Genomic DNA, 27,349 nt, shown 5'->3' with positions numbered 1-27,349 from the left:
AAAGGAATGTTCATCGTCAACTGCTTGAGTTGATCATAAAATCGCAAGCATTTCTCATCTTCCATTTTTCTCACTAGCCTTTAAGGAAAAGGCGGTGAAGATTTGAACAATTGGCTCAACGGGCGAAGAGCGCCAGAAAGTTTTGCCTTTTCCTTTTCCTGTTTTTCTCCTTGTGCCTTGAGATTATCAAGGTTCTGCTCCTCTTCCGCTATAATAGGTACTTCCTCCTCTGTTTGCTCCTCTACAATATCATCCGATACATCAGGCTGTGCTTCTTCTTCAACAATTGGTTCCAGATCAATCACCTTTTTATTAGCACCTTGAAATATTTTTTTCACTTCTAGTGCTAATAGCAAGTACATTCTCCACAGAGTTTACTCCACTACCTTTTGGATTTGGAACTGTATCACTCGGTAGTTGTCCCCGTTGAGGAGTATGCACTTCTCGGGAAAGGTCTCTGAATTGCGCTTCAAGCTTCTGAATGGAAGCTGAATGAGATAGTTGGACCTGAGACATTCCTTTGATTGTGCTCTTTGTTCTATCTTGATTCATTAACATTTTCTGCATCATACTTTTCAGTTCCGCAGAATCATTAGACGTGTTGCCAGCAGAGTTATTAGCTGAATTATCTCTCCACGGATGGGAATTGGATGCTTGCCCCCTAGGTGGAATGTAGGGGTTCGAGCTCTTGTTGCCATAATTATAGTTGTTGTAATTCCCCTGACTTGGATTGCCCTGGTCGTTTCTTCTATAATTATTCCCTTGAAATTGTTGTTGAGGCTTTTGCCATGGGTGATTACCGGGACCTTGATAATTTTGCCGTTGATAACCCCCTTGCGAGTTGTTGACATAATTCGCATCCTCATATTGTGGCTGCCCCTCTAGATAAGCTTCTTCAGAGATTTGGTACATTCCGGGAGCATGAGGTGGCATCTCATCGACAACATTCACACCTTTGGCTTCTTTCTCCGAAAGCCTTTTTGATAATAAATCTACGGTGGTTTGCAATTGAGCGAATGCATGATCTCGCTCATGATTTTCTTTGGCCACCGCGGCAGCAGGGGGACTACCATAAGACAGGATTTCACTATCACTAGAGTGCCAAGCTTGGTTGTGGGTAATAAGCTTATCGAGCAACCTGGTGATGTTGACAAATGATTTATCCATGAAGCATCCCCCAGCTGCAGTGTTGACAGCAATTTGATTCATGGTATCTAACCCCTTGTAGAACTTCTCGGTGAGAATTGCATCCGGAAATCCATGAGTCGGAGAATGAGCTAGATAATATTTGAAACGCTCCCATGCTGCATATAATTGTTCCCCTGGAAGTTGTTTGAACTCAAAGATATTGTCCCTAAGCTCAGCCTTTTTGCTTGGTGGAAACCACTTTTTCAAGAATATATTGGCTAACTCGTTCCAGGTATGAATGGTATTGCTGGAGAGCTTTTCATACCATTCCCTTGCTTGGCCAGCCAAGGAATATTTGAAGACTTGTAACCGCAGTGCATCAATAGGAACAACACCTTGAGATTGTTGAGAACATACATGCAGGAAATTCTTCAGGTGTCGGAGTGGACAATCCTCCGAAGAATTTCGGAAATAGCCTTCAAGTTTCAATAGCTGATAGATAGAACTATCAATTTTGAAATTAGCATTTCCCGTTCTAGGAGGAACTACAGCAGAAGCATAATCAGCTTTGTCGATGAATTCCGCAAATACATTCTCATCCTCCTCTTCTTCTGGTGCAGGATGGTTCACTTGGATTCCCCCTTGGTTTCCTTGTTTGCGATTGTGTCTTCCTGCCATGTTCACCTGGTTCACTACAACAGCAAACAAGGTGTGATGGAATAGAAAAAGTTTTAAAGAAGAGTACATAACAATTAGTAATTTCTAAACTGTATTCCCCGGCAACGGCGCCAAAATTTGATACGCTCAAATTACACCTATTAATGGCGTAAAGCGGACGTTGTCAAATATAGTAACCCAACAAGGTTGGGGTCGAATCCCACAGGGAATATGGAGAGAAAAGAGTACTAATCGTATGCGATACCAGTCTTTAAAGGCTTTAATCCTATTCTGGATAGTTTGAATTGGTTGTTGAATATTGTAATTGAATACGTTGACTTGAAATGTAATTAATGCGAGAGAGAGACTAAGGTTGTGTTCCCCAACTTGATTAGCTATTATGCTTCAGGTTTCAATGTGATATACTTCTAATGGTTGTTCTATGGATATGCACTTGGTCTCTTAAGAACTTTTTAATGTATTTCAACAGCTAAGCCGTATTTTGTCTTTATGATTCTTCCGAATATAAAAGAGTTACAATCGAAGAATGACCAAAAATGTCAATTTAGACTTGTTCTCATCCCTAAGTTAGTCTATTAAACGAGGGTTAACACCTCGAGTCATTGTCATTCAATCTTACCAATACTAACTTTCTTTCCCAAGAAAAGTTAATATAATGGCTTAGGATAATGCTTGCAATCATCACCCAACGCTAAATCACAAAAACTGAATGAATACCAACAACCATTATGCATATATCAATAATAGAAACCCATTCACATAATATCCATCATGGGACTCACAACCTTAGCTTTAAAATTAGCTACTCATAATCTTGACTAACAAAGAAGGCTTACAAATTAACATAATATACTTACAATGCAATACAAGATGGAATGAGAGTGAAGTTGTTGCTTTAAATGCTTTAATCTCTTCTAATATTCAAGACCTAGAGTTTAAGCCTCCAAAAGAAATCTGAATAATGAAATAGAAACCTAATTTAAGTATTTATAGGGACAAAAATCGCGCCAAGTTTCTGGACAAAAACACCCTTACGCGGCCATGTTACGGACTGTAACCTGTGTTACGGTCCATCCTTCAGTTCGTCATTTGTCAGCTTTGATGTTACGGCCAGCATGCTGCGGACCGTAACCTGTCTTACGGACCGTACTTGTGAGGCGTAACTTGTTACGTCACTTGGCAACTTTCTGGAAATTTGGCTGATGTTACGGTGCTATGTTACGGACCGTAGCATGAGTTACGGACCGTAACACCACAGCGTAACACTGATGGTTTCAATGAAAAATTCCTGGAAATTTGGCTGATGTTACGGTGCTATGTTACGGACCGTAACACCACAGCGTAACACTGATGGTTTCAATGAAAACTTTCTGGAAATTTAGGTCATGTTACGGTTCAATGGTACGAACCGTAACATGAGTTACGTATCCCGTTACGGTCCGTAACATGAGTTACGGACCGTCATTTAGCTTCAATTTGTCCGTTTTTCAGCATTTCATCTCATTTCCGATCCTAAGTTAACCAACCCTATAAAACACAAAAATAACATAAGAAACAATGTAAAAACACTTAAAAACAAGCAACACTTCTAGTTACAAAGGCATAAAATGTGCCGAAATTCATGGCACATCACACGTGTCCCATTGTTTATCCAATGGACCAGGTTCATTTACTAACCAAAGAACATTAATTATGGTTACCAACAATTCTCTCTCTCTCTCCTCTTTCTTCTCACTCCAAGCAAACACCCGTCTTTGAGCCCGTTTGGATTGGCTTATAAGTTGCTTATAAGTTACTTAAAAGCTGTTTTCAGTTTTTTTGAGTGTTTGGCTGGCCAACTTAAAGTCATTTTGTGCTTAAAATAAGCTCAAAAAAATAATTTGGCTCATTTGACTTAGCTTATCTAAAGCAACTTATAAGCTGAAAACAGCTTATAAGCCAAAAAAAAATAAGTTAGACTATCCAACTTATTTTTTTTTAGCTTATAAGCTGTTTGCAGCTTATAGGCATAAGCTCATCCAAACAGGCTCTTTATCTTCTCTCCAAAAACAGAACATGTAAAATGAAACAGATGTGTACACAAGTAAGGCGTATGTAGTATGTCGACTTTCTACTTGAAGTACTATATACACAGTTGAATAGTTTTGGAAGTTAAATAATGAATGAGTTTTTACCACTGTAACAAAGAGCTAGATAATGAGTGCAATAATATTACTAAGCACTCATGTGTGTGTGTATATATATATATATATATATAAAGTTTGAGTTAAAGCTACCCATGAACCTATAAAATGTATGCACACAAGTAAGGCGTATGTAGTATGTCGACTTTCTACTTGAAGTACTATATACACAGTTGAATAGTTTTGGAAGTTAAATAATTAATGAGCTTTTACCACTGTAACAAAGAGCTAGATACTGAGTGCAATAATATTAATATGCACTCATGGGCAGATCTAGCATACATCTTATAGGTTCATGGGTAGCTTTAACTCAAACTTTACACACACACATATATACATATATATGTGTGTGTATAGACACACACTCTAAATAAGTACAAATTATAAATCTCTTGAACCAATTAAATTAAATGTGTCTTGTTAGACCTGATGAAATCGAACCCATAATATATTTAAAGTTTAGATTCGCCTCTATTTGCATTCGCCTGTCTGCTTGAAGGAGTTAACCCTCGACATTCAAGACCTTCATTCCTCTCTATTGCACTTTCTCTAAGTTGCTTAAGAAACTTCAATTTTTTTAAGTACTCACCTTGTGCTAAAAGGGAACACATGGAATACATGAGCTGTAGTTTTCTTTTTCTAATATTTTTCCAAAAGAAAAGTGCGTGTGTGCTCATTAGTGAAATCATTTTCTCCTCATCATGTTCAAACCTCCTCATAGCCACAAAAAAAAAAAAAAAAATGTATGATTAAAGAAGCAAAGGGGGTAAATCAAATTACAACTTTGCGCAAAACAAATGATAATGTGCATTTCCTCTCCAATATGGTTGCCCTTGATTCTTGAATCCTAAGAATTAACGGTCCTACCAGAGTTAGAACCTCGATTTGAAGGTTATGGATTCTGAACTCATTATCAAATTCATAACTCGTTTTAGTTACATACTGTTGGGCTTACAACTAAATTTGAATATGCATATATAATGAATTATTACTAAATTTGAATATGCATATATAATGATTTTTCTATTACAAATACTGAGTCTAAGCAAAAGCTACTGAATTCGTCCAAAATAGTACCTAATATTGTAGCTTCATTCCTGGGTCCTACCCACCACCCCAAGATCCACACAATTGGGACATACCGTTGATTGGACCCTGGTCAATACAAACCCCAAATTGGAAAACTCCCATGTATTTTATAATTTTGGGGGTAGTTCAATTTCAATCCACAATTATATTATAGAATGGTGGAAGTTGATGAATGCATGAAATCATAAAGATTCCTCATTAGACGGCCATGAAACGAACAATGTGGACCCTCGTTTGTCACTTTGTTGATGGAATCAACCACGACATCACATATTGGCATCAATATTTATGCATATAGTATTAGTATAATACTTAGTAGTGTGAAATAATCATGAACCAATTGTCCTTTTTGCTTATATATATGGTGCACTAGTGTTACTATTATCACTACTAGGTACTTGTAAATATTATTAACTGGTCATTGGAATTATGTATTTTCTACATAGTTATGATTGCACTTGCATAAGGTTGGATGAATTTTGTTTGCTGGCCAACGTGGGTTGAATTTGGTACCAATTGACAAAGAAGACTAACTCTCAAAACAACCGAAAGACAAGAAAAAATGAGTCATGAGGGAATTCATCATTATAATCATTTTCATGCAAAACTTTGATTTTGTACGATAACAACAATATAATAGTGATTCATCATTACCCAATATAATGTATCGTGACACATATACAACATGATGCTAATTTGTGAGACACTTCACTCTTCTACCACGAAAAGACTAAATATATTTCCTATCCGCACACATTTATAATCTATGTGCCATAGAAATATCCATTATAAAACCAGATGAAATGATCTTATGTGTTTTATGTATAGTTTTTTTTTTGTGTGTGTGTGTGTTTACTAATTTGCTGTTAAAAAGTTTTTATAACTAAAATAACATTTCTAGCGGACGACAAATTAAACCAAATCTCCATCGCGTATCCGATTCACCCTTTAATTTCGAACCTTATACAGAAAAGGTTGCTGCTATGGGTTACCCCTTATGTACTAAAGGAAGCTTGGATAGTGAAAACAATAGCAAAAGTTAATTGGTTTGCCTAGGATCTTTAATTTGAACGCTCATCCACGTAGATGTTTGTCAGTTTATTTAGGTCCTCCACAAAACAATTCTAAGTTTACAGTAAAATAATTGAATACAGAATAATTATCGGGTTCAACTGAATCCTACGTTTTTTACACGAAGTATATATGTCAAAAATTATTAAAATTTCAACAAGTCGAGATTTTGAACCCATAATTTCAAATATACTATGAGTTCAATAATAAGAATTCAAAAATTGAACACATAAAATTTAAATTTTAAATGCGTCTCTAACTGTAATTAATAGGTACTCTTAAAATTTAACCAACTGCAGATCAAATAGACCTATACACAGAGAAGCTAAAAAGAGGTGTAATTGATGAAGTTCTTTGGAATTACTCAGGAGTGATCATATTTGAAAATTTTAATTTAACTAAGACGGCATATTCCATCAAAGTTTGAGGAAAGGAAACAAACAATAAACAGACAGTAAAAATATTTCTGCACTCATATCATACTAGTATACTACTATAAGCTAATAGGAACTTGTCTTCCAACGAAGAAAAAGTAAGAGGCATAAAAGGCCCACCACCTTAATTGTCTAAATATTATACAAGTAAGTTACAAAATCTGAATATGGTAACATAGTCCCACCATATATTTCAATTCCATACGATCTTACCAAAGCATAGGACAACTCGTCATTGCCAAGAATATTAGCAAATACAAACAAAGCGAAAAGAAAGCTATTGGCTGTTTCCTCCCCCACCACCCACCCCAAATGGCTTTTTTTTCTTTTCTCTTTCTGCTGTAAGGTCGGCGACAGAGTTAAAGATTTTTAATAAAGGGATCAGTCCAATTATAAAAAAATAAATATGCGAAGAAGTTAAGAAAAATTTAATATATAGTATATATATATAAAAATATTTTATCTATCTATACGTTATAATTTTTCAGCGAAGTGGTGTCAATTAACACCCCCTTAGACGAGTGTGGCTAGCTCCACTACTAGGAACGGTGACTGATTCAAAATTTAAACACGATGGATTCTAATAATTTTAAAGAATGAATTCTGAAATATATATCTAACTCTATATATCTATACTTGTTTTTCCATGCATATGTATATAAAAATTTCGACTCAAAAGCATAGGATATTATGTCGAACCCGAACGGAGGCGGACTCAAGAATTTAAACTTTATGAGTTATAAATTCTAGAACAGAATACATGGGTTCGAGATAGATTATTTACGTATATTAAATGAATTTCTTATACAAATACAAAATTTAAATCAAAACTTTTGAGTTCCGCCAAATCTAACTTCAACAGTAGATTCGCCCCACACCCTGAAACCATTGTTGGATCCGCCACATGGACACGGAATTAGGGGGGGGGGGGTTTGAGGATGATGTCAACTTACATATTATATATAGTTAGTTCGATGGCTTGTTAATTTGTATCACTACCACTCCTCTCGAAAACAAAAGCCAAAATGCAGGCCAAAGCTTGCCATAATATTATTAATATTCCTCCAAAACTTCTGCCACCAGCAAAATTCCCGTCCACGGTGAGCCAAATAACATTACCCAGCCACGTACCACGTGCCATAACAATAACTACATCACCAACTCATGAAGTTTACACACCAGAAATTGATGATACAATTACTGCCTTTTGGGATTATCAATTCCTTTTTGTGTCCCAACGTTCAGAAACCACTGAACCTATCAACCTTCGGGTGGTGGAGGGATCCATTCCATCCGATTTCCCCTCGGGGACGTATTACCTCACCGGGCCGGGCCTATTCGCTGATGATCACGGGTCCACAGTGCACCCTTTAGACGGGCACGGTTACTTAAGGACATTTGAAATTGATGGCGGTTCGGGCCAGGTAAAGTTCATGGCTAGGTACATTGAGACTGAGGCTCAGGCTGAGGAGCGGGACCCGGTGACAGGGAAGTGGAAGTTCACTCACCGGGGCCCGTTTTCGGTCCTGAAAGGTGGGAAGATGGTTGGTAATACTAAGGTGATGAAGAATGTGGCAAATACTAGTGTGTTGCAATGGGGTGGCAGGTTGTTTTGCTTGTGGGAAGGTGGTGAACCTTATGAGATTGATTCTAAGACATTGAACACTGTTGGGAAATTTGAACTCATCAAGAACTCTGAATTATTACCAGAAGATAAAAAAATTAATGGCGATTTTTTGGATGTTGCTGCTCAAATCTTGAAGCCCATATTATATGGTATGTACTATGTAATATGCTACAAAAGTACTATACTTCTTTTCTTTCAATATATAAAGGGCAGCCCGGTGCACTAAGCTCCCGCTATGCGCGGAGTCCGAGGATCTTATTTAACGGCGGATTATTAAAAATTCATAGTTAACGACGAACTTTGTAGTTAATTCATATTTTTATGATTTTCTTTTGAGCCGGAAAAGGAAGGAAAAAGGATAGTGTTATGCTCATTGCATGTTCCGAACTTTTTTTTAGGATTTAAATTTTATATATACACCGATAAGTGATAAGGTAAATGATTTTTTAAATTGACAAATATTTTTGGTATATTTTCTGGTGGGTATTTGCAGGGGTGTTCAAGATGACTCCAAAGAGATTGCTATCTCATTACAAGATTGATACTCGTAGAAACAGACTTTTGATCATGTCATGCAACGCAGAGGATATGTTACTACCTCGGAGTAATTTTACATTCTATGGTAAGATTGTTTATGAACTTTAATTGATTCTTGTTTTTTTAAGTTTTAGAAAGTAAAAAATTGTCTATAGGTGGGGAAGGAATTAAGAAAAGAATTGCACTAGTATATAGGAGTATTCGTTAGTGTTTGTTTTAAAGTTTAGCTCGCGCTTGACCATAGATTTTGCGAAATTTAAAAAAAAAAAAGAGTTTTTGAAGTTTTGTTGAAAAATAATTTTTGAAATTTGAAGTTGCGTTTGAACATGCATTTTACTTAAAAAAAATTAATGTTTTGTAAGTGGAATACAAATTTCGCTAAAAACTAATCAAATTTCATGAACAAAGAATGTTTCGATTTTTTTGAAAAGCTTCCAAAATTAATGGCCTAACAGGAGCTTAGTTCTCAGAGTACTTCCCGCCAAAAGCAACAGTAAAAAGTGAAAAAAGGAAAAAGAAAAAAGAAAAATGTGGGCATGCTTAAGAAACAAGCTTTTTCCTTGTAGTAATATTTTATTTTGGGTCCTTCCCCTTTTTCCTTCTTTTTTCTGATGCCTCTAGGTCTGTCACCAGTGCAAGGTAGGATTTTCTCTTTTGATAATATAAATAAATAAAGTTGTTAATTAGCTTCAGTCATATTGGATAATTGTAATGATCTAATAGCATATAAAAAATTATGTTGCATAAAAGTTAAATCCTTATAAATAGAATATTCTTAGATCTTTAATTGGCATAATATTAAACGAATGCCTATAATTTAATCTAAACCAAGGAGGAAAGATAAGAGGTAACCATTATCCTAGTATATATAAAATTGTATGTTTCCAATGATCCAACTCTATGTCAAATGTCTGTTCTTATCAACATCACATGTAGATGTAGTACTACGTTAACAAGAATGACAAAGTCAATATAAAAATAACAAAGCCAAAATAGAGGTTCATGTTATTTGTTTCAGTCTTTGTTTTTGTCTCTACTAATAGATACTTTTGATTTTGTTTTATTATCCAGAATTTGATTCCAACTTCCAGCTGTTACAAAGCCAAGAATTCGAGATTCCAGATCACTTAATGATCCATGATTGGGCTTTTACAGATACTCACTACATATTGTTTGGCAATCGCATCAAGCTCGATATTCCTGGTAATAATTTGTTTAGTTAATTAACCTTCAATTTTATTACACAACTTTAGTCTTTAAATTATTATGAAGTCAAATTTAGAAGAAAAAAAGGTACTCCGCAGTAAGTAGTACTCCGCTTCATCGATTTCTTTTTCCTAAATAAATATACAAAGATAATAAGCAAAATGAAAAATCGGGTATAACTATGAAAAATGACCCCCGCTTGTCATAATAGTGATTTATTCATTTGTTCTTTTGTTCACTTCGAGATATTGATATCGCTTGCGAATTTTCTGCATACACTACTAACTCGATATAGTTACCTAAGTAATTATATTATGTTGAAGTGCAGGGTCAATGACAGCAGTATGTGGACTGTCTCCAATGATATCTGCATTATCAGTAAATCCCAGCAAGCCAACATCTCCAATTTATTTGCTGCCCAGATTTCCCAATAGGAAAACTAAAGTACAAAGAGACTGGAAAAAACCGATAGAAGCTCCTTCACAAATGTGGGTATTACATGTTGGAAATGCCTTTGAAGAAATTAGTGATGACAATGGAAATGTAAACATACAAATTCAGGCTTCTGGTTGCTCTTATGAGTGGTTCAATTTCCAGAAAATGTTCGGTAAGCACTATACTAATACTCTTCCTATTTAAATGAATTTATATTATGTGTACTGACAGTTTAAATAAAGTTTTAGCAGGAATAATATAGATAACCGGATTTTTTTTTATTTTTTTTTTGTTGATATTTTCAGGCTATGATTGGCAAAGTGGTAAACTTGATCCTGCCATGATGAATGTAGAAGAAGGAGAAGAAAAGCTATTGCCTCACTTAGTTCAGGTATTGTCCCTCCTCCATTGTCTAGGAATTCTTCTGTGGTCTAGATGTGTAGTCCAAATTTTTATAGATGATCATTAATTCAACATTCAATTTATTATAACAGGAGCTGTAAAATTAACTATTTAAATTAGAAAAGTAACTCAATCATAGATAATTAAAAGAATGCTAAAATATGCTAAATCCGATCTGAAAAACACAACTAGCTGCCACATGAGTATATAAAATTAGCATGTAAATATAGTCATATCAACAGGTGATCTTACATAGTGTTCACATGGTACTGTTTTAGAAATTAAAAAACTCATTTTCTACCCAACATAGCTAATAACCTAATATCTTTCATCTCGTGACACGTATGATGACACATATTAACTGTGAATATTATGTAATGTGAATTCTAGACTAGTGACAACCTACTTGTGTTCCCGGACCCGATCGATTTAGCATTTCTTTATTCACAACGTTTTTATTTTTTGTAATATATATAAAGTTGAATCATCTTTGTGTTACAAAATTAGTTTTATGACTTAGATGCAATTTCTGAAGTTTCTTGAAATAATTATGGCTATGCAGGTATCTATAAACTTGGATGCAAATGGGAATTGCACGAAATGTTCAGTAAATGACCTAAATCCTCAATGGAACAAAGCTGCAGATTTCCCTGCCATGAATCCAGATTTTTCTGGAAAGAAAAATGAATATGTTTATGCAGCAACTTCTTCTGGTTATCGCCAAGCATTGCCACATTTTCCCTTTGACACAGTTGTGAAACTAAACACTGCTGATAAATCAGTCCAAAAGTGGTCAGCTGGTAGAAGGAGATTCATTGGTGAACCTGTTTTTATCCCAAAAGGAACTAGAGAAGATGATGGATACCTACTTGTAGTTGAAGTAAGCAATTCAATCATCATTAATTATATTTCCATTTAATTTAGTGGGCATTTGGACATAAAAAAGGAGAAAATTACAGCTAAATACCATTCGGTCATTTAATTTATAAAATATGTACAGGGTGTATAGCTAGCGTATACCTTATACTACTAAATATACATATACTATACATATAGTATACATACATATACACTGATAGTATACTTTATACTAAATATACAAATAACTAATTCACCAAAACTCAAGTTACTCATAACCTAATTACAAGTAAATCTCTGTAATAAACATTAGTAACATGAAAAAAAATGGCTTCTGACATCCTATAATAGACTAAACTACATTGACGATAATAAAAAAGAAACTTTTACATTGTAGTATATATAACTTAAATTCGTTGTCTTTGAGGTAATCTGATAGTGTTATTTCATTGAAGTTGACCTAATTAATTAGATTTTGTAAAATACTTCAGCATTATTTTGGTAGTATTCTTACGATTTTGTCTGTGAAAATTTTGCAGTATGCAGTGTCAACACAAAGGTGCTATCTTGTAATTTTGGATGCACAAAGAATTGGAGAGAAGAATGAAGTGGTTGCAAGACTTGAAGTCCCAAGACATTTGAATTTCCCACTTGGTTTTCATGGCTTTTGGGCTCCTAATAACTCTGGACAAGGCAATTTACAAAATTTTAAATCCAAATGTAAAGATTCTTGGTCAGTGCTGGAGGATAGCAATATGGTTAATATTGGGAACTGAAAAAGTTTCTTCTTTGTTTTTACTAAATAATCTAGTAGTATATTCACGTACACGTCCATTAATATGTAGCATATTCAAAAGTGTTTAGAATTTTTCATAGGATTATTTTGTAACATAGTTCATTGGTGTACCTGATCCATCCACAAGAGTTCCAACAATGTCGATTCTTTTATTTCAGAAGTAAGCATTTAGTTGCATAAACTATAATAGGAGTAATCCTATAAAGGACTTTATATGTTCCAAATCCAAACAATGCAGGCTTTTTTTTTTTTTCTTTCTTGGAGGGGGGATTTGTTTTCAATAGGTACTTTTGATAGTAAAATAGTGAATAAGATGCATGTTTGTGTAAGGACATGCCTGCGGTTTATACATAAAATCATTACAATTGAATTGGTGTACATGATCAAGGACACGTGGATCAATATGACCGAATAGTGAGATAATATGTAAAATTAAGCAAGATAATTATAAAGAGAGTTAAAGGAATTTAAAGCAATAGCCTGAGCCTTGGAGAATCTTTTGAGCTAGAGTCTCCGGGCAAGCGAACAATCAGATATTTGCTTAGTTGAACTAAAGAAATTAGGAACTAAGAGCAAAATAAGCAAGACAATTCTTGTGAGAAAAGGCCATAAATAGTCTCTTATCTATGGGAGTTGGTCTAAAATGGTCCCTTAACTATACACTTACCGGTTTTAGTCCTTTAACTATCCAAAAACTTATCAAATTTGGTCTCCGTCTTTTTTTTATACAAACAGTGTACAAACTCATAAACCTTCGTCAGATTAATCATTAAACCATTCCTCAGGCCTATATATCTCTCTCCCTGATTCTTTTAACTCAAGCTCCTCTTGTTTAAAAAAAAAAAAATGGTAAAAATCGACAGAAAAAAAAACGATGGAAAAAACTGACGGAAAGACCGACAGACTGTCGATTTTTTCAATAATATTTTTAAATTTTTTTTAAAGAAAACTGACGGACTACGTCGATTATTTTTTGCACAAAAATACGCTAAAAAATATAATTATTTGTTATATTATTTTCTAAAATAAACTGATGGAGTCCGTCGTTTTTTTATTTTTATTTTTTATTTTTTTATAAAAAAACCGACGGAGGAGTCTGTCGGTTTTTAGAATGAAAAAACAGTATAAATTAAATCAATGTAAGTATATGAACAAAAAATATATTAGTGGTCTAGTGGTAAAGCCCTTTAATGCCAAGGAACATAGCCGGGTTTGACTCCAAGTTCCTACATTTCATTCTTTAATTTTCAAAAAAAAAAAATCGACGTGAGACCGTCGGTTTTTTTTTTTTTTTTTTTTTAACAAAATCGACGGACTGGGTCGGTTACGAAACGCGAGAGAGAACTTGAGGAAAAAAGTTAAGGTTAAAGAATGAACTTGTGGAAAAAGAAGCAGGGAGAGAGAAATATAGGTTTGAGGAATGGTTTAACGATTAATCTCACGAAGGTTTATGAGTTTGTACGTTGTTTGTATAAAAAAATAGATGGAGACCAAATTTGATAAGTTTTTGAATAGTTAAAGGACTAAAACCGGTAAATATATAGTTAAGGGACCATTTTAGACCTACTCCTATAGATAAGGGACTATTTATGGCCTTTTCTCCAATTCTTGTATATATTTTCAGATGATTCCTACAATGAGATGAGCACATCTATTAATAAAAGGTAATAAAGAAATTTAATGTTGTGACAATAAATGGCAATGAAGGACAATAATGGACATTTAAGACCGGAGGAAGACTTGGGGTTTCTTCTAACAATTGCACATTGAATGACGTTTAACCGGTGATTTGGCATGCTTCTCCGAACCATTTGTATTTTCTGTCTCCGGTAGCGGCTGCCAAGTTACTCCTCTGGAGCGTCATTATGCTTTCCCGGAGCTCCTCGCTTGCTGACTCAAATATGACATGTCACCATCGCTACGTGTCATCCTCTAATACGTCCATTTGGTGTCGACAGATTTTAACCTATACACCTACTACCATCGGGATGCAATTTGATGTACGAGACCTCTCCACTTTTAACTAAAACTAGTTAATTGACCCGCACTTCGCGAGGTAAGGCACTTTATTTTGTAATTAATTTAATTAATAAAAATATATACTTTAATTTAAGACAAACACAATTAAAATAAAAACTCAAATGTTTAAGGAAAAAATACAATTGAAAAAACATTCATATAAATAAAATTTTCTATTGGGAAGGGAACTTATTGCGTTGAGAAAAAAATTATGTAATGTAAGTCTTCTCGCCCTGTATTCCTATTTAAATGCTATTCAGAAATGTTAGTAACAATCTTATAGTAATAAGATTATGCAAGCAAAACTCTCTTTACTTAATATCTTTAGAAGATAATGATATTATTAATGCATGGACGGACAATTAGTAAAAGTAATACACGGTTTCAAATTAAAAGGGTATATTTAAACTCAAGTTTCTATTTTATTTCCACTTCGTAGAGGAAAAAAGCAAAAACCTAAGAGGTAAAATCCATTTTTTTTTTATGTCACCATGAAGTGTTCACCAAAATTAATCACATGTAGAATATCTCAAAAGGCAACATAGCGCACATTTTCTCAAGTATTTACAAAATAAAACTGTCGAGGGAAAAATAACTTTTTAAAAAGTCTTATAAAAGATATCTAATACGATACAAACAAACAAAAAATTGTTATTTCCCCGTTGAAACTATAATGGTTAATTGTTTTATTAAAAAGAAAAACTACAAAAGGTTCTTCTGAAAACGTCATTTTCTCTATTAATTTTTACACAAGTGACGCGGGAACCAAGCACTATATTTGCAATTTCTACATCAATCCTTTACCTCAACTATTTTGCGAGTAAAAAGGAAATTAATGTTGTTGTAAAAAAATACTTGTCATGTTATACAAGTTTGAATTGGAAAACAAAAAAGTATCAGAAATAACAACACAGTGATACCAATTTAAGAATCTTACAAATTTAATTTATGAAATGCTATTTTTTTAATACTCTAACCTTAAACTAACCATAAAATAGTTTTTTTTTTGTGCAAAAATAGAATATATTTTCATTCTTTTTTGAACGATCCACACAAGTTCATAACACAACAGAAAAGTACTTTGAGAAACTTAAATTTCTAAACCAAAACATAATCTTAAGGAAACAAAAAGAAGACATCGCGATGACACAACAAAAAAAAAAAAAGCAAAAATGTCAAATGCAGTTAATGTCTTTTCCCCTCAAAATAGTCCAATTACAAACAAAATTAAACAAAAGGTTGTTAAGATATATTTTTAAACAGCGAAAAGATAAGGAATCAAGAAAAATGTAGAAATCTTCATACCTAAATCCATGAAGTAGTTTTGAAGAAGTTACTTGACATTCTGATAAAAAGCAACAACGCATAAACTTGAAGAATATCAGTTGAATTTATGTATGGATGAATGTAAAAAAATAAATCAATAATAATTGGAGAAAAAGTCAGGAACAATCTACAACACAAGTGCAATATATATCGATAAATATAAATTCAATACTGATCGGCAACCGTCGTGGATAAATTATAACACGGATGAAACACCCTGCTCCAAAATCAAAACAAACTTCTGAAAAATTTCTAACAAACAATCAAATTCTTCCAAAATATTTCTCCATAATAATATCATATTCCTAAAAATAAGTCAATCACCATACATCAAAAATCTTCAGAAGAAGAGAATTAAAGCAATCAAATCGATAATAAAAGTTTAAACTAAATATAGAGAAAAATTCAAAGGAAAAAATGAATTGTTGAAGAAGTTTAAAACTTTGAATTTACTAAATTTGTCTTTTTTTTTTTTTGTAATCTGGGTAATTATTACATTAATTTGGCATAAGAAACGGGATTGTGGACTGAGATGCGAAACAAAGAGTGATAGATTATTATTTTTTTCGTACGAAGAGTGATCGATGAGAGTGATGATTTAATAAGATAAGGATTGGGGTGAGAAGTTATTTTGTGCGTAATCACTATTGCCGCTTTTGAAGCGAAAAAGTTTAGAAGAAAAAATAGGTTGACAAAGAGTTTAAGAGGAGAGGAGCTGGAAAAAAGGAAAGATGTGTTGGGCAGTGAATTATTTTGTCACTGATATGTATTATGTAACGTTACTAGGAAATGAAAAATTGTGTAATTGTAACTGAAGAGTTGTAATTCAATCAACTGTACCATGGGTTTCATTGTTCAAGGGAGACACCGTTTAGTTTTTGTTGCAACGGATTGTTTGCATTGAATGAAAAAAAAATATTTTTTTTAATAGAAAATTTGAAAGGAAAAGGCCAAAAAAAATGATAAAAAAGATAAATAGCATTTGAGGTCAAAAGAGACATGCCGCGTGGTGGATCTAGTGCTCTGCTTTATATTATATATAGAGAGAAAGAGAGAGATGTCTTGATTCAATAATGAAGAAATTTTAGTAGGAATCACTTCCCTATTAAATAAGTCATAAGTGACGTGCATGAGTTCAAATACTAGATGTTTAAACCAATAGAAAAATACATGTTTAGTGGAATACACCGAGAGCTTATAGCCTTTTATAGTTATTCATTTCCCCTAATTCGCATTTTAGAAAAAATCTTAATACCTTATTCATGTACATTAGCCCCCAATTATATAAAGTAGCGAATGCGTTAAATGTATGTTAAACATGAAGGCAATTAACTATTTTAAAGCTTCTTCAAAAGATATATGTTTGAGAAGTTGTTGCAATAATAAAAATAACTTTGTTTTAAAAAAAATTTAAACGCTATTTTCAAATCTTTTAAAAAATATCAAGAACTCAAGTTAAATTTTTGTAAAAAGTTATTTAGTTTTTTTAAAATACTTTTAGTTGAAAATTGAGGCACTTAACCCTTTATTATATTTCAAAACACTCGAGGAACACACGCAAAATTCCTAAACCAAAAGGCTGTAGGAGGGGCAAAGTTTGAAAACAGGAAATTTGAGAGGGCCAACCCCCTTACTCAAAACCCTTCTTCTCCCATTGAAAAACCCTCACTCCGGCGCTGTTTTTTTGGACAAGAAAGAAGTTCGTATGATACACGCGCCGCCGTAGCTCCGTGTAACAATGTCGACGGGCTTCTCATTCTCCAATTCTTCTTCTTCCTCTACCCCTCCTACATCCTCCACATCCCCATTCTCCTTTGGCTTCGCAAACCCTAACCCTAACCCCGCCTCATCTGCTCCTTCCTCTACCCCTCCTACATCCTCCACATCCGCCTTCTCCTTTGGCTTTGCAAACCCTAACCCTAACCCTAACCCCGCCTCATCTGCTCCTCCCTCTACCCCTACTACATCCTCCACATCCGCATTCTCCTTTGGCTTCGCAAACCCTAACCCTAACCCCGCCTCATCTGCTCCGTCGTTTGGGTCTGCTGCTTCTGCTTCCACTCCCACACCCACCCTATTCGGATCTTCTTCCGGTACGGCCACCACCACTTCAAACTTATTCGGATCATCTTCCGGTTCGGGCACCACTTCAAGCATATTCGGAACTTCTACCTCCACTACGAACCTCTTCGGATCCACTACATCTGCAAGTAGTTCCCCATTGTTTGGGGCACCAAATTCAGCTGGTGGTTCTTCTACTCCAGCTTCGGGTTTTTTTGATTTCACTTCGGGGGGCTTGTTTGGTTCATTATCTGGAACTGCAGCAACTAGTGCTACTACTAGTCCTTTTGCTTCAACAACTCCTCCATTTGGTTCATTCTTCTCCGCTCCTTCTTCTTCACAGGGATTTTCGTTCTCCAGCTCAGCATCTTCTGCACCGGGTTTTTCACCTGCTACTGCATCAGCATTTTCATTTTCGACCTTGAGCTCAGCAGCATCAAGTCCAGCATTATCAACTCCGAGTTCAGCTGCACCTGCAGTGTCATTATCAACGCCGACTTCTTCAGCAGCACCTACATTTTCCTTTTCCATGCCTGCTACTGCACCTTCTTCATCTCCATCACTGTCACATTCGGTTGCAAAAGGGACAGGAAGTTCCTCTGTAACGACTTCTTCAAATGCTCCTTCGTTTGCATCTAATACATCTTCAGCTGCTGCTTCTTCAAATGCTCCTTCGTTTGCGTTTAATACATCTTCAGCTGCTGCTTCTTCAAGTGCTCCGGTGTCAAAACCTGCTTCAAGTACTGGTTTTTCAATTGCTTCATCGCCTTTGTTTTCCACCGTTACCACCACCACCAACGTTTCTACAGCTACAACTAGTGGGACTGGTTCAGCTCCGACGTTTTCCGTGCCCACATCTTCAGCTTCAACAACTAGTGCTGTTGCTTCATCCGCAAGTTCTACACCAGCTTTATCCTCACAATCTACTGCGGCTCTGCCAAGCTTTGGTAAGGTTTACTCATACTTTGTTTGGATATTGTGTTGCCTATGTTATAGCTGCTGTATCATATGCTAGTTGAACTTGCTTATGAATGGAATATAGTGGCCGACATAGTTTGATGGAGCTTTAATTGGTTAATGAAGTGAATTTAGTTGTTTTGACTTTTTCTTTGATTTAAAAGGGAAGTGCATACCCAGAAAGGTGGCTTAGACCGGAATATTTATAGCAATTGAGTCTTTTGAAGCAGTACAGGGGAAAGCGTCTGAATTATGGTTGAGAACACTCAAAACTTTCAACTATTACAGAAACGTGTCATGCATTATATCTTAGTGCTTGTCCAATTTTGGTGCTAACCAAATGAAAGCATCTTTATGTTTGAAAGGATTACTACTAGTCTGTAAGCAAGGCTCATTGAAGTTTTTCTTCTAAACACAGAATGATGACTTGACCTGACAAAAAAGTAAAATAGAAACACGGCTCATTGAATTTTTTCTACTGAACATGGAATGATGACTTGATATGTCAGAAAAGTAAAATAGAAACACAACTTTCTCAAAAATAGAAACAGAACACGAAACAAAGCTGAGTTGAACTGACATATGGAACTGAGGAAGAATGCTGTGCTTAAGTGGGTTGTTTATTCTTAACCGTAATTACGTAAATGAGCACTATAAACTTTATCTGTTAGGATAAGAACAACATTATGAAATCACATGGAAATCTCTAGAAAAACTTTATGAGTTCACAAGGACCAATGGTGGTGGTTTGCTTAATCATTTACATATCGTAAAATTTACAGCACATTGTTTATCTTCTGTTTATAGTTGTTGTGATTACTATTTACAACGCCAATGCCTTTTTGTAATAGCATATTTACTCTGTCCTGCTAAGTTAACTCGGACTCTTCAAAAGTGTTGCCGCACCCGTGCCGGATCCTCCTAAAATACACTACTTTTGAAGGATCCGCCACGCACCCGATGACATTTTAGGAGAGTCAGAGTAACATAGCTGTCCTGAAATATTAGTACATTTTTGCTTCCCAAGAGTGAAATAAATTTTTGACTAATTTATCAAATGTATTATATTGTTATTTTGATGAGAAATTGTAACTTATAGTACTTTTTGTTGTTCGTACACATTTAATCTTTGTTCCCAAAAATTGAAATTATTCCTATTTAAGGTCGAAAACACGACGGTTGTAAAGAAACAAAAAACATTAAAGACGAAAGTGGGGTGAAATTGACCCTCTAAAAGCAAAGCAAACTAAAATTACAGTGAGGAAGGAGTACTATCAAGTAAATCAGTTTCTTAAATAAGTGTACCAAACTCACCGATAAAAACAAATAAGTGTAACAAACTCAGGTTTGATGATATCATTTTTCCCTAAGCATCTACCTTACTTTGTCCTGCTTCCAAGCATTCGTAGATATATCTTAAGTGCCATTTGTTAAATATCATGGTTATTATATGGTTTGTTCTCCTCAGGTGTACCAAGCACAACTTCTGGCGCTGCAACAAGTTCAGCTGCTCAAACATCATCTGCATTGACTGTAACTTCTAGTAGCGGGTATGTATTTTTAACTGTTTAAAGTAACTTAGACTTTTCTTATCTTACTGAAAAAGGTCACTGGGCTATGTCAGCTAATAAAGAGAGTTTTGGGGGATGAAAAGTGGAAAGTGAATATATAACGTTGTGATTGAAGTAAATAGTCTATGAGTTTACTCAGCTTGTGTGTTTGGATGAGCAGTATTTTTAGCTTTTCTATGTGATTTTTGGATGTAATAATAATTTATTTCAAAGAGCTTTCGGCACTTTCCTATATCAATTGGCTTTTCAAACCATTAGGGCTCCAAAGATAGTGGAAAGCTCTATCCAGTTGCTGTTAGTTTTTATGTGCCGTGGTGGTTTCTTATTCTCCTAACTGTACTCTTCTATTTGAGTTCTTGGCATTTTGCACCCACTCTTTTGTGATTTATATCCTATTCTATTATTTTTAATGATTTCCACCCCGATCTCTTTACATTTTTGCAAAACAAGAACAATCATTTTTTGTTGAATTATCCATAAGGGCAAAACAGGAAAATATAAAAAATGATGCAAAATGAAAAAAATAAAGTATTAATTAAAAAAGAAAATCTTGCCGTCTCTTAATTAAAGCCACCCCTCGGGAAGATTGTCCCTTAATGGCACCGCCCAAGCTTGTACATGTACCAGAACTCAATTGTTTCACTGATATACTGCAGTTTAGCAGCAGCAACATCATTCTGAAGTCGTATTTACATCTTCTTGCACAACAAATTACAATAGAAGTCAATTTAGCCTTAAGAAGGGAGAATTATATGTACATTATGTGAAATCGTTGTTTTTCCTTTGAGCAATTTTCTACAGCACCCTAATTTTAGCTAGGATTACTGTTGAAATTTTGATATCATGAGTTTGAATTCAATGACGTTGTTACTGTTGTAATTTAATGACTTTATTACTGTTGGCCCCATTAAATATTTATCTAAGAAGTTGAGGCGTGTACCAAAGGACGGAGGACAATGAAACATCCTCCTTGCTCTTGTTAGATGAAAAGATACCATATCAGTTATCAGGTATCATCCTCTTCGAAAAAGAGATGGCACAGAAGATATTAGCATATTGATGGTGTTGGAAAAAATTCAACTTTAACCTTTGAAGAGGTGAATAGGAATTGATGAGGCAGAAAGAAAGACAGCAAATGAAACACGGCAAGCCTAAATAAGATGTCTTTTTTCTGTTTGCACAATTTTTTATCTTATTTGTATTTTTCCTATTTTGCCCTTATGAATAATTCAACAAAAACTCTTTTTTATTGTTTTGCAAGAAAATAAAGAGATTAGGGTGTAAATCATTAAAAATAATAGAATAGGGTGCAAATAAAAAAAGAGTGCACACGTTAAGGGTGCAAAATGCCAAGAACTCCTTCTATTTTACAAAATTTCTCAAATCTTACAAGAAAGCATATGCTTTCCTTTCTGTCATCGTGAAAAAATTTAAGTTTGAAACTCAAAATTGGAACATACAAGGATCACAAAGGTTAACTTATGGAGCACCCGCAAGTTTCTTACAAGCATAGGCAATTGGGTATTATGCTTTGATAAAAAGAGGCGATTGGGTTCTGTTGGTACCGGATAGTGTAGGTTGGGTTATTTTAGTTACCACCTTTACTGTTTCCTACATCAGTAAATTCATTATTTTTTTGATGACAAGGGAACCCGCTGCCGCTACCCTTTGGGTGCGCATAGGGTAAAACCCCGCTCCTGTGCAATAGCCCGCAAACCACACAGGAGAGATAACCTGCCCTAGGCAAGCCCCGTGCGATGAGCTCAACCCAGAAGGCAAATCCCCTGCTGTCGTAGGCAGGGGGTTTCGATCCTAAGACCTCCATTATGAAAGCCTCATGCTCAACCAACTGAGCCACCCTTTCGGGTAGTAAATTCATTATTTTATCCCACCAAAAAATTTCATATGATCACAAAGAAGTCAATAAAGAAGAAGAAACTATAGAGTTGCAGATTGTCTATACTATTTAGTGTTAATTGGGGATTTTATAGAATAATGCAGCACTAGTCGCAATTAGTCTCCTCAAAAATCACTTAGGTTGGAATTCAGTAGCAATAATATCAAATAACACTCAATTCTTCTGTCGTTGTGGTTGTTTTATTTAGTAAAGAGGAGAGTCTTTCATGAATCAGGTACATCGATTTCCTGTTTAAAAAAAAATCAGGTACATAGATTTCTTCTACTTCTCTTTTTCTACTCATGTCTAACCATGCAAAAACAACATGATTTTGAGTATTTTCTAATTAGGAATCTATTCATCAGTTGAGATCAAATCTTGTTGTGACCTGCTCTATGTGCATTAGTTTGGCTTTGAACCTTATTTGCTTGTCCCTTCCTCTACAGGACTACTTCAACTTCTACTGTAGCTGCCACTTCCACACCAAAATTACCATCAGAAATTACAGGAAAGTCTGTAGAAGAGGTAATATATCTGCTAAAACTTGGGTAGTATCTTTTTGCTCTCTTTCCCTTGTTTATCTATTCTAGGCTGATTTAATGCACTTAGCTTTGGCTTCACATGTATTGAACTATGGGCTTTTTTCCTTGAACATGCTGAAGTTTCTTTCTCCCTTTTTTTTTTTTTTTTTTTTTTTTTTTTTGTTTTTCTGCAATGTTTAGCCAAAAATTAATTATATGAACATAGTATTTCTTGGTCTGTTATGCAGTCTTTTTCAACGAATATTTCACCCATCTCCCTTTCTTGTTGGGGAATTCACATTTTTCCTGTTTATTACACTTTTACATTGTAACTTATTGCGTATTCTTTATTTCAATGAAAGATCATCAAGGAATGGAACACTGAGCTGCAGGAACGCACTGCAAAATTTAGAAAGCAGGCTAATGCAATAGCTGAGTGGGATAAAAGGATCTTGCAGAACCGTGATATTCTTCTCAAACTTGAGGTAACTTCAGATTTACCTAAAGTCAGCATTCTTCTTCTGAAAATATCCAGTTGTAATTCACGCTCTCGGCAAGTCCATTTCTATTCTATATGTGCTGCATTCGATAAGCTCTATTTCCTTTTTCTTTTCTTCAAATTTCTTTACGTAATAGCTAGGTAGATGTTTCCTGTTAAGAGATCAAACATATTTTCCGAGATTAATAATGGAGCACTATGTTCATTCTAATTGAGCTTTTCTGCTAAGTTTTCATTAAAAGAGTTACTTATAGGAATTCACCTTGTTCTTTAGTTGTGGTTTTCTTAAAATACTTGTATAAATTGCTTCTTCAGTTATTTTTCTTAGGAAATTTGACATCTGTAATGACATTGTTACAATCTCAGAGTGAAGTTGCAAAGGTTGTCGAGACACAAGGGAGCTTAGAGCGACAGCTGGAGCTAATTGAGACTCATCAGGAAGAGGTTACTTAAATACCAGTATCTTTACCTGCAATTTGTCTCTTTAATTTCATGATCTAATGTCTAATTCTTATGTGATTTTGAAAGCATTCCATGCTTATCCCATCCTGTGCAATTTTAACCAAAAGATGGTTGGTAAATTGGCCTTCCGGATGTACTTGTAAATATCCTAATCTGGTTGATGTTTCTGGAGTGGATCTAATGAGTTCCTTGATACCCAACTTTTACATACTTTCTTATTTATCTCACTTCTGTTAGGTTGACAAGGCATTGCAAAGCATGGAAGAAGAAGCTGATCGAATTTACAAAGATGAAAGAGGAGTGATTCTTGATGATGAAGCTGCATCAACAAGGGATGCTATGTGAGTGCATGTTTCAATAGTCTTCTTTGCTTCTTGTTTCTTTGAAGCCACGCATAATTATGGCCTTTCCAAACTCATATCCAGCTTATTAATATTATTAGCTGCAAAAGTCCGATTCTGTTTCTGAGTGGGGGCATTAATGACCTTAAACAAATATGGATAAAATGCATTATGTTGCCTTCTTTTGATTTCCGTTTCAATGAGCCATTTCAATTGTAATACTGAAGCAGTAATAAGTAACAATTAATTGAGATACATAAGCCTGGTCTTTCTTGTAATGGCAAATGGTTGAGAATTTTTTCACGGAGCTTCAAATGTTGCAGCGTCTGCTGAAGCCTAAAGTTCCTTCGTAACACATTCTTTTGAAAATTGCTTTACGAATAATTTAGTTAGCTAGCGTACTGTAATATACATGCTTTAGAGTAGTCCGTATGTATTGCGACCAAGGTAGCCTGGTACGACTTTTTTTTCAAGAATGTCCACATATCGTGCCAGGCTACCTTGTCTGCCATGTTGCACTTGTGTACTTTTTGAATTATCTCTTGCTATGACTTTACCTAGTTTTATTACTTTAAAACTTTAGTTTAAGCAAATAGTATTTAGATTTTTATTTTTTAAAAAAAAAAAAAAACTTTCTTTCTATCTAATAATTAACGGTGGAAAAAAAAAGTAAAATTTCAATGTAAAAAGCTAAGTTTTGTTTAACCTGGAGGGTAATTTTTTTTTTTTAGCTGCAATGGCTTCAATGTGAAGGTGATATATTAATTTGCCAGTTTAGAAGGTCCGGCCATAATAGATAGCTTAAAAGATAGAAGAATTAGTAGCTATATATCCATTTTCTTTTTCATTCATTGTCCGACTTAAGAGTATCAACTTTCCTAGAGTGTGGAATTTCACTTGGATTCTTAAATAGTTGTTAATTTTGATCTGTCAAGTGGAAGCAAAGCTTGTCCATTACCTTTTGCAGTCAAGAACCAAACTTTATTTTTAAACCAGAGATTCGTTTCGCCTCCTTTTTCATCTACAATCCTCCATTTGGCCATTTTTTAATGCATCGATTTCTGTGGATTGGTGTGATTTCAGGTATGAACAGGCCGAGTTTGTGGAGAGGGAGATGGAGAAGATGACAGAGCAGATCAAGTCAATCATTAATACTGTCAATGCCAGCCAGGTCTTGTACCTTCATTTATTTCTGCTCGTGCCTCTTACCTTAGCATTATGACTAGATGGTGTAAAATTATACAATATGGTTATAAATTCTATGTTTTCTTTTCTATTTCATTTAGGGTGGAGAACTTGAGGCAACAGATGGAATGACACCGCTTGATGTTGTTGTCCGAATCTTGAACAATCAATTGAGTTCACTGATGTGGATTGATGAAAAGGTGAGCATTGCCTTCTCGTGTTTTTTCTGGCTTTTGTTTCGAAGCCTATTGCATTAAATGAGATCAGAAGGAAAAGAACGTAAGTTGCACTAGTAAGGATGTGATTGGACTGGTGAGAGATGTGTAAGGAAAGAAAAAGAAGAGAGGTCTTAGTTTTTCGATTTGATCTTCCAGATAATCTTGCAAAAATTTCTTGTTTTGGGAAATGCATATTGTCCAAGGAGACATTGCTATTCCTAAAAAAAGTTTCTCTCTTTTGGTATAGATGGTTATCTCCTCTATAGGACGAAAAGATTAAGAGAGAACATTAGTTCATAAAGAAATTTAGTGTATGCGGGGAACAGCTGTTTCAGAATTCTGCTGAAATCACACTCGTCGTCCCTTTACATTTCTTTTGGATCATTTGTTTGGCATGATGCTATAATTCCTCTTTTATTATTTTCTTGATTTTCCTTGATATGCATTGTAAGGTAGGGTTCTTTTTAGAAGTATTAGATCAGATAATCATTGATCTTGCTGGTTAGAAATATTACTCAGCTAAGTTACTAAACTGCTTGATTTTTTTGAAAATTAGGAAGCTCAAGATTTTTTTTATACATGGGACTAGGTTTTGAATTTAATTCTTTAAGGACAAACACGGAGAGTCCAATTTTGGTCAGAGACTGAATACGGTATTGCCGAAAACAGCCCAATATTTGGTTCACAGATATAGGAAGGAGGATCGCCACCTGGACCTCCTGTCAGTCTATGAATTATAATTGCCGATGGGAAATCCTTTTCTTGTGGGGCCTGTGGGTGTAGTCCCTACTCCCCAAAATTCTACCTTATGCCCCAAGATTGTACTAGTAAGCTAACCAAATTTTCTTAAGCACCATCCGATTTCATTCAGGTATCTATTAATTTGTCATAGTACATACATAAATTACCTTGAATTGAGAAGCAAAAATAGTTGCTATTCTGCCATTTCATTATCAGTTCATCTTTGTGGTTCCATTGCTTCTGTTTAGGTACAACTGAATTAGGGATCTACGATCGCTGATACTGATCAATACATAGCTTACCTTACCATTAGAGATCTATTTTCTACAGTTCATTTGTGTGTATATTTAATTTTGTTGAAGGCATCGTCTAGATGCTAGTTTAGACTCGAACCCTCACTTTAGTAAATTGAGTGATATAAGAGCTAAGGTTCTTCTAAAAGTAATACTTGGTTACATGGATGCTTTCTTTCCTTAAATTAAAAAGTTAATGATACCAATTCTACATTTGTTCAGGCTGAAGAATTCTCATCTCGTATTCAGAAGCTTGCAAGCGAAGGGTCTGCCGTCAATCGTGAATTAACAGGCCCCAGATTATGGTTGACTCGATGATTGGTGCACTCGACTTGGTGCTGTGTAAATCCAAGGGCCTCTTGAATCTTTTGCGGATCTCGTTTCTCCTTCTAGCTGTGTATGTCATTAGATCAAGGCAGATATGTTAAATCCTGATTCCTTTCAAAGGCTTTACATCTTATTGGTGATTGAAGTGCTGAGATTTCTTTCTTTTTTAAAAAAAAAAAATGGGGCTCAATTGTGTTCAAAATCGTGTGCCTTCTTCTTTTCTTATTATTGCTGTAAGACAAAATGATGTTTAAATGAAGAAATACAAAAATTAAGAGGCTAAGTAGGTGTTTGGCCATGAAAATCAAATATTTTTCACTTTATTTGGAATTTTGAAGTTGGAATTGTGTTTGGATATAGTTTTTGCATAACATATTTAGTTGTTTGAATGTATTGAAAGTGAAAAAAAGCGAAAACAAGATTTTAAGTGTTTTTCAAATTTTAAATACAACTTTAAATTGTATTTAAAATTCTTATGGCCAAACAT

At 34.8% G+C, this 27,349-nt stretch overlaps 2 protein-coding genes and 1 non-coding gene across 3 annotated transcripts; all 3 read left to right on the top strand.

Moving 5' to 3' along the window:
- The first annotated feature begins 1,255 nt into the window (after nt 1-1,255).
- Nucleotides 1,256-1,362, top strand: LOC132600930 (small nucleolar RNA R71). Its single transcript, XR_009567386.1, has one exon. It is a non-coding gene; the product is annotated as a small nucleolar RNA R71 (small nucleolar RNA).
- Nucleotides 1,363-7,557: 6,195 nt separating this feature from the next.
- On the top strand, nt 7,558-12,743 carry LOC132600045 (carotenoid cleavage dioxygenase 7, chloroplastic). Its single transcript, XM_060313177.1, is given in 7 exon segments — nt 7,558-8,359; nt 8,704-8,832; nt 9,819-9,950; nt 10,282-10,560; nt 10,694-10,779; nt 11,353-11,670; nt 12,188-12,743. Coding segments are annotated over 7 exon segments (1,983 nt in total). The 3' UTR covers nt 12,425-12,743.
- Nucleotides 12,744-17,345: 4,602 nt separating this feature from the next.
- On the top strand, nt 17,346-27,145 carry LOC132645764 (nuclear pore complex protein NUP62). The gene is made up of 9 exons (XM_060362949.1): nt 17,346-18,797; nt 20,276-20,357; nt 22,722-22,800; nt 23,159-23,281; nt 23,662-23,739; nt 23,995-24,098; nt 25,182-25,269; nt 25,385-25,483; nt 26,758-27,145. Exons 1-9 carry the CDS (start codon nt 17,528-17,530, stop codon nt 26,851-26,853), a joined length of 2,019 nt encoding a protein of 672 aa, XP_060218932.1. The 5' UTR covers nt 17,346-17,527; the 3' UTR covers nt 26,854-27,145.
- The last annotated feature ends 204 nt before the right edge of the window (nt 27,146-27,349 follow it).

Source organism: Lycium barbarum, chromosome 6, assembly GCF_019175385.1.
Source record: "Lycium barbarum isolate Lr01 chromosome 6, ASM1917538v2, whole genome shotgun sequence".
Lineage (NCBI taxonomy): Eukaryota > Viridiplantae > Streptophyta > Magnoliopsida > Solanales > Solanaceae > Lycium > Lycium barbarum.
The sequence above is the reverse complement of the archived record's forward strand: the minus strand, read 5'-3'. Positions and strand labels throughout refer to the sequence as shown.

Bases quoted from the DNA above. Each gene is read 5' to 3' on its own strand.
- LOC132645764 (XM_060362949.1), top strand. From the start codon at position 17,528: ATGTCGACGGGCTTCTCATTCTCCAATTCTTCTTCTTCCTCTACCCCT. The intron at 18,798-20,275 runs GTAAGGTTTACT...TGTTCTCCTCAG, and splicing joins TGCGGCTCTGCCAAGCTTTG to GTGTACCAAGCACAACTTCT. The intron at 23,282-23,661 runs GTAACTTCAGAT...TTACAATCTCAG, and splicing joins ATATTCTTCTCAAACTTGAG to AGTGAAGTTGCAAAGGTTGT.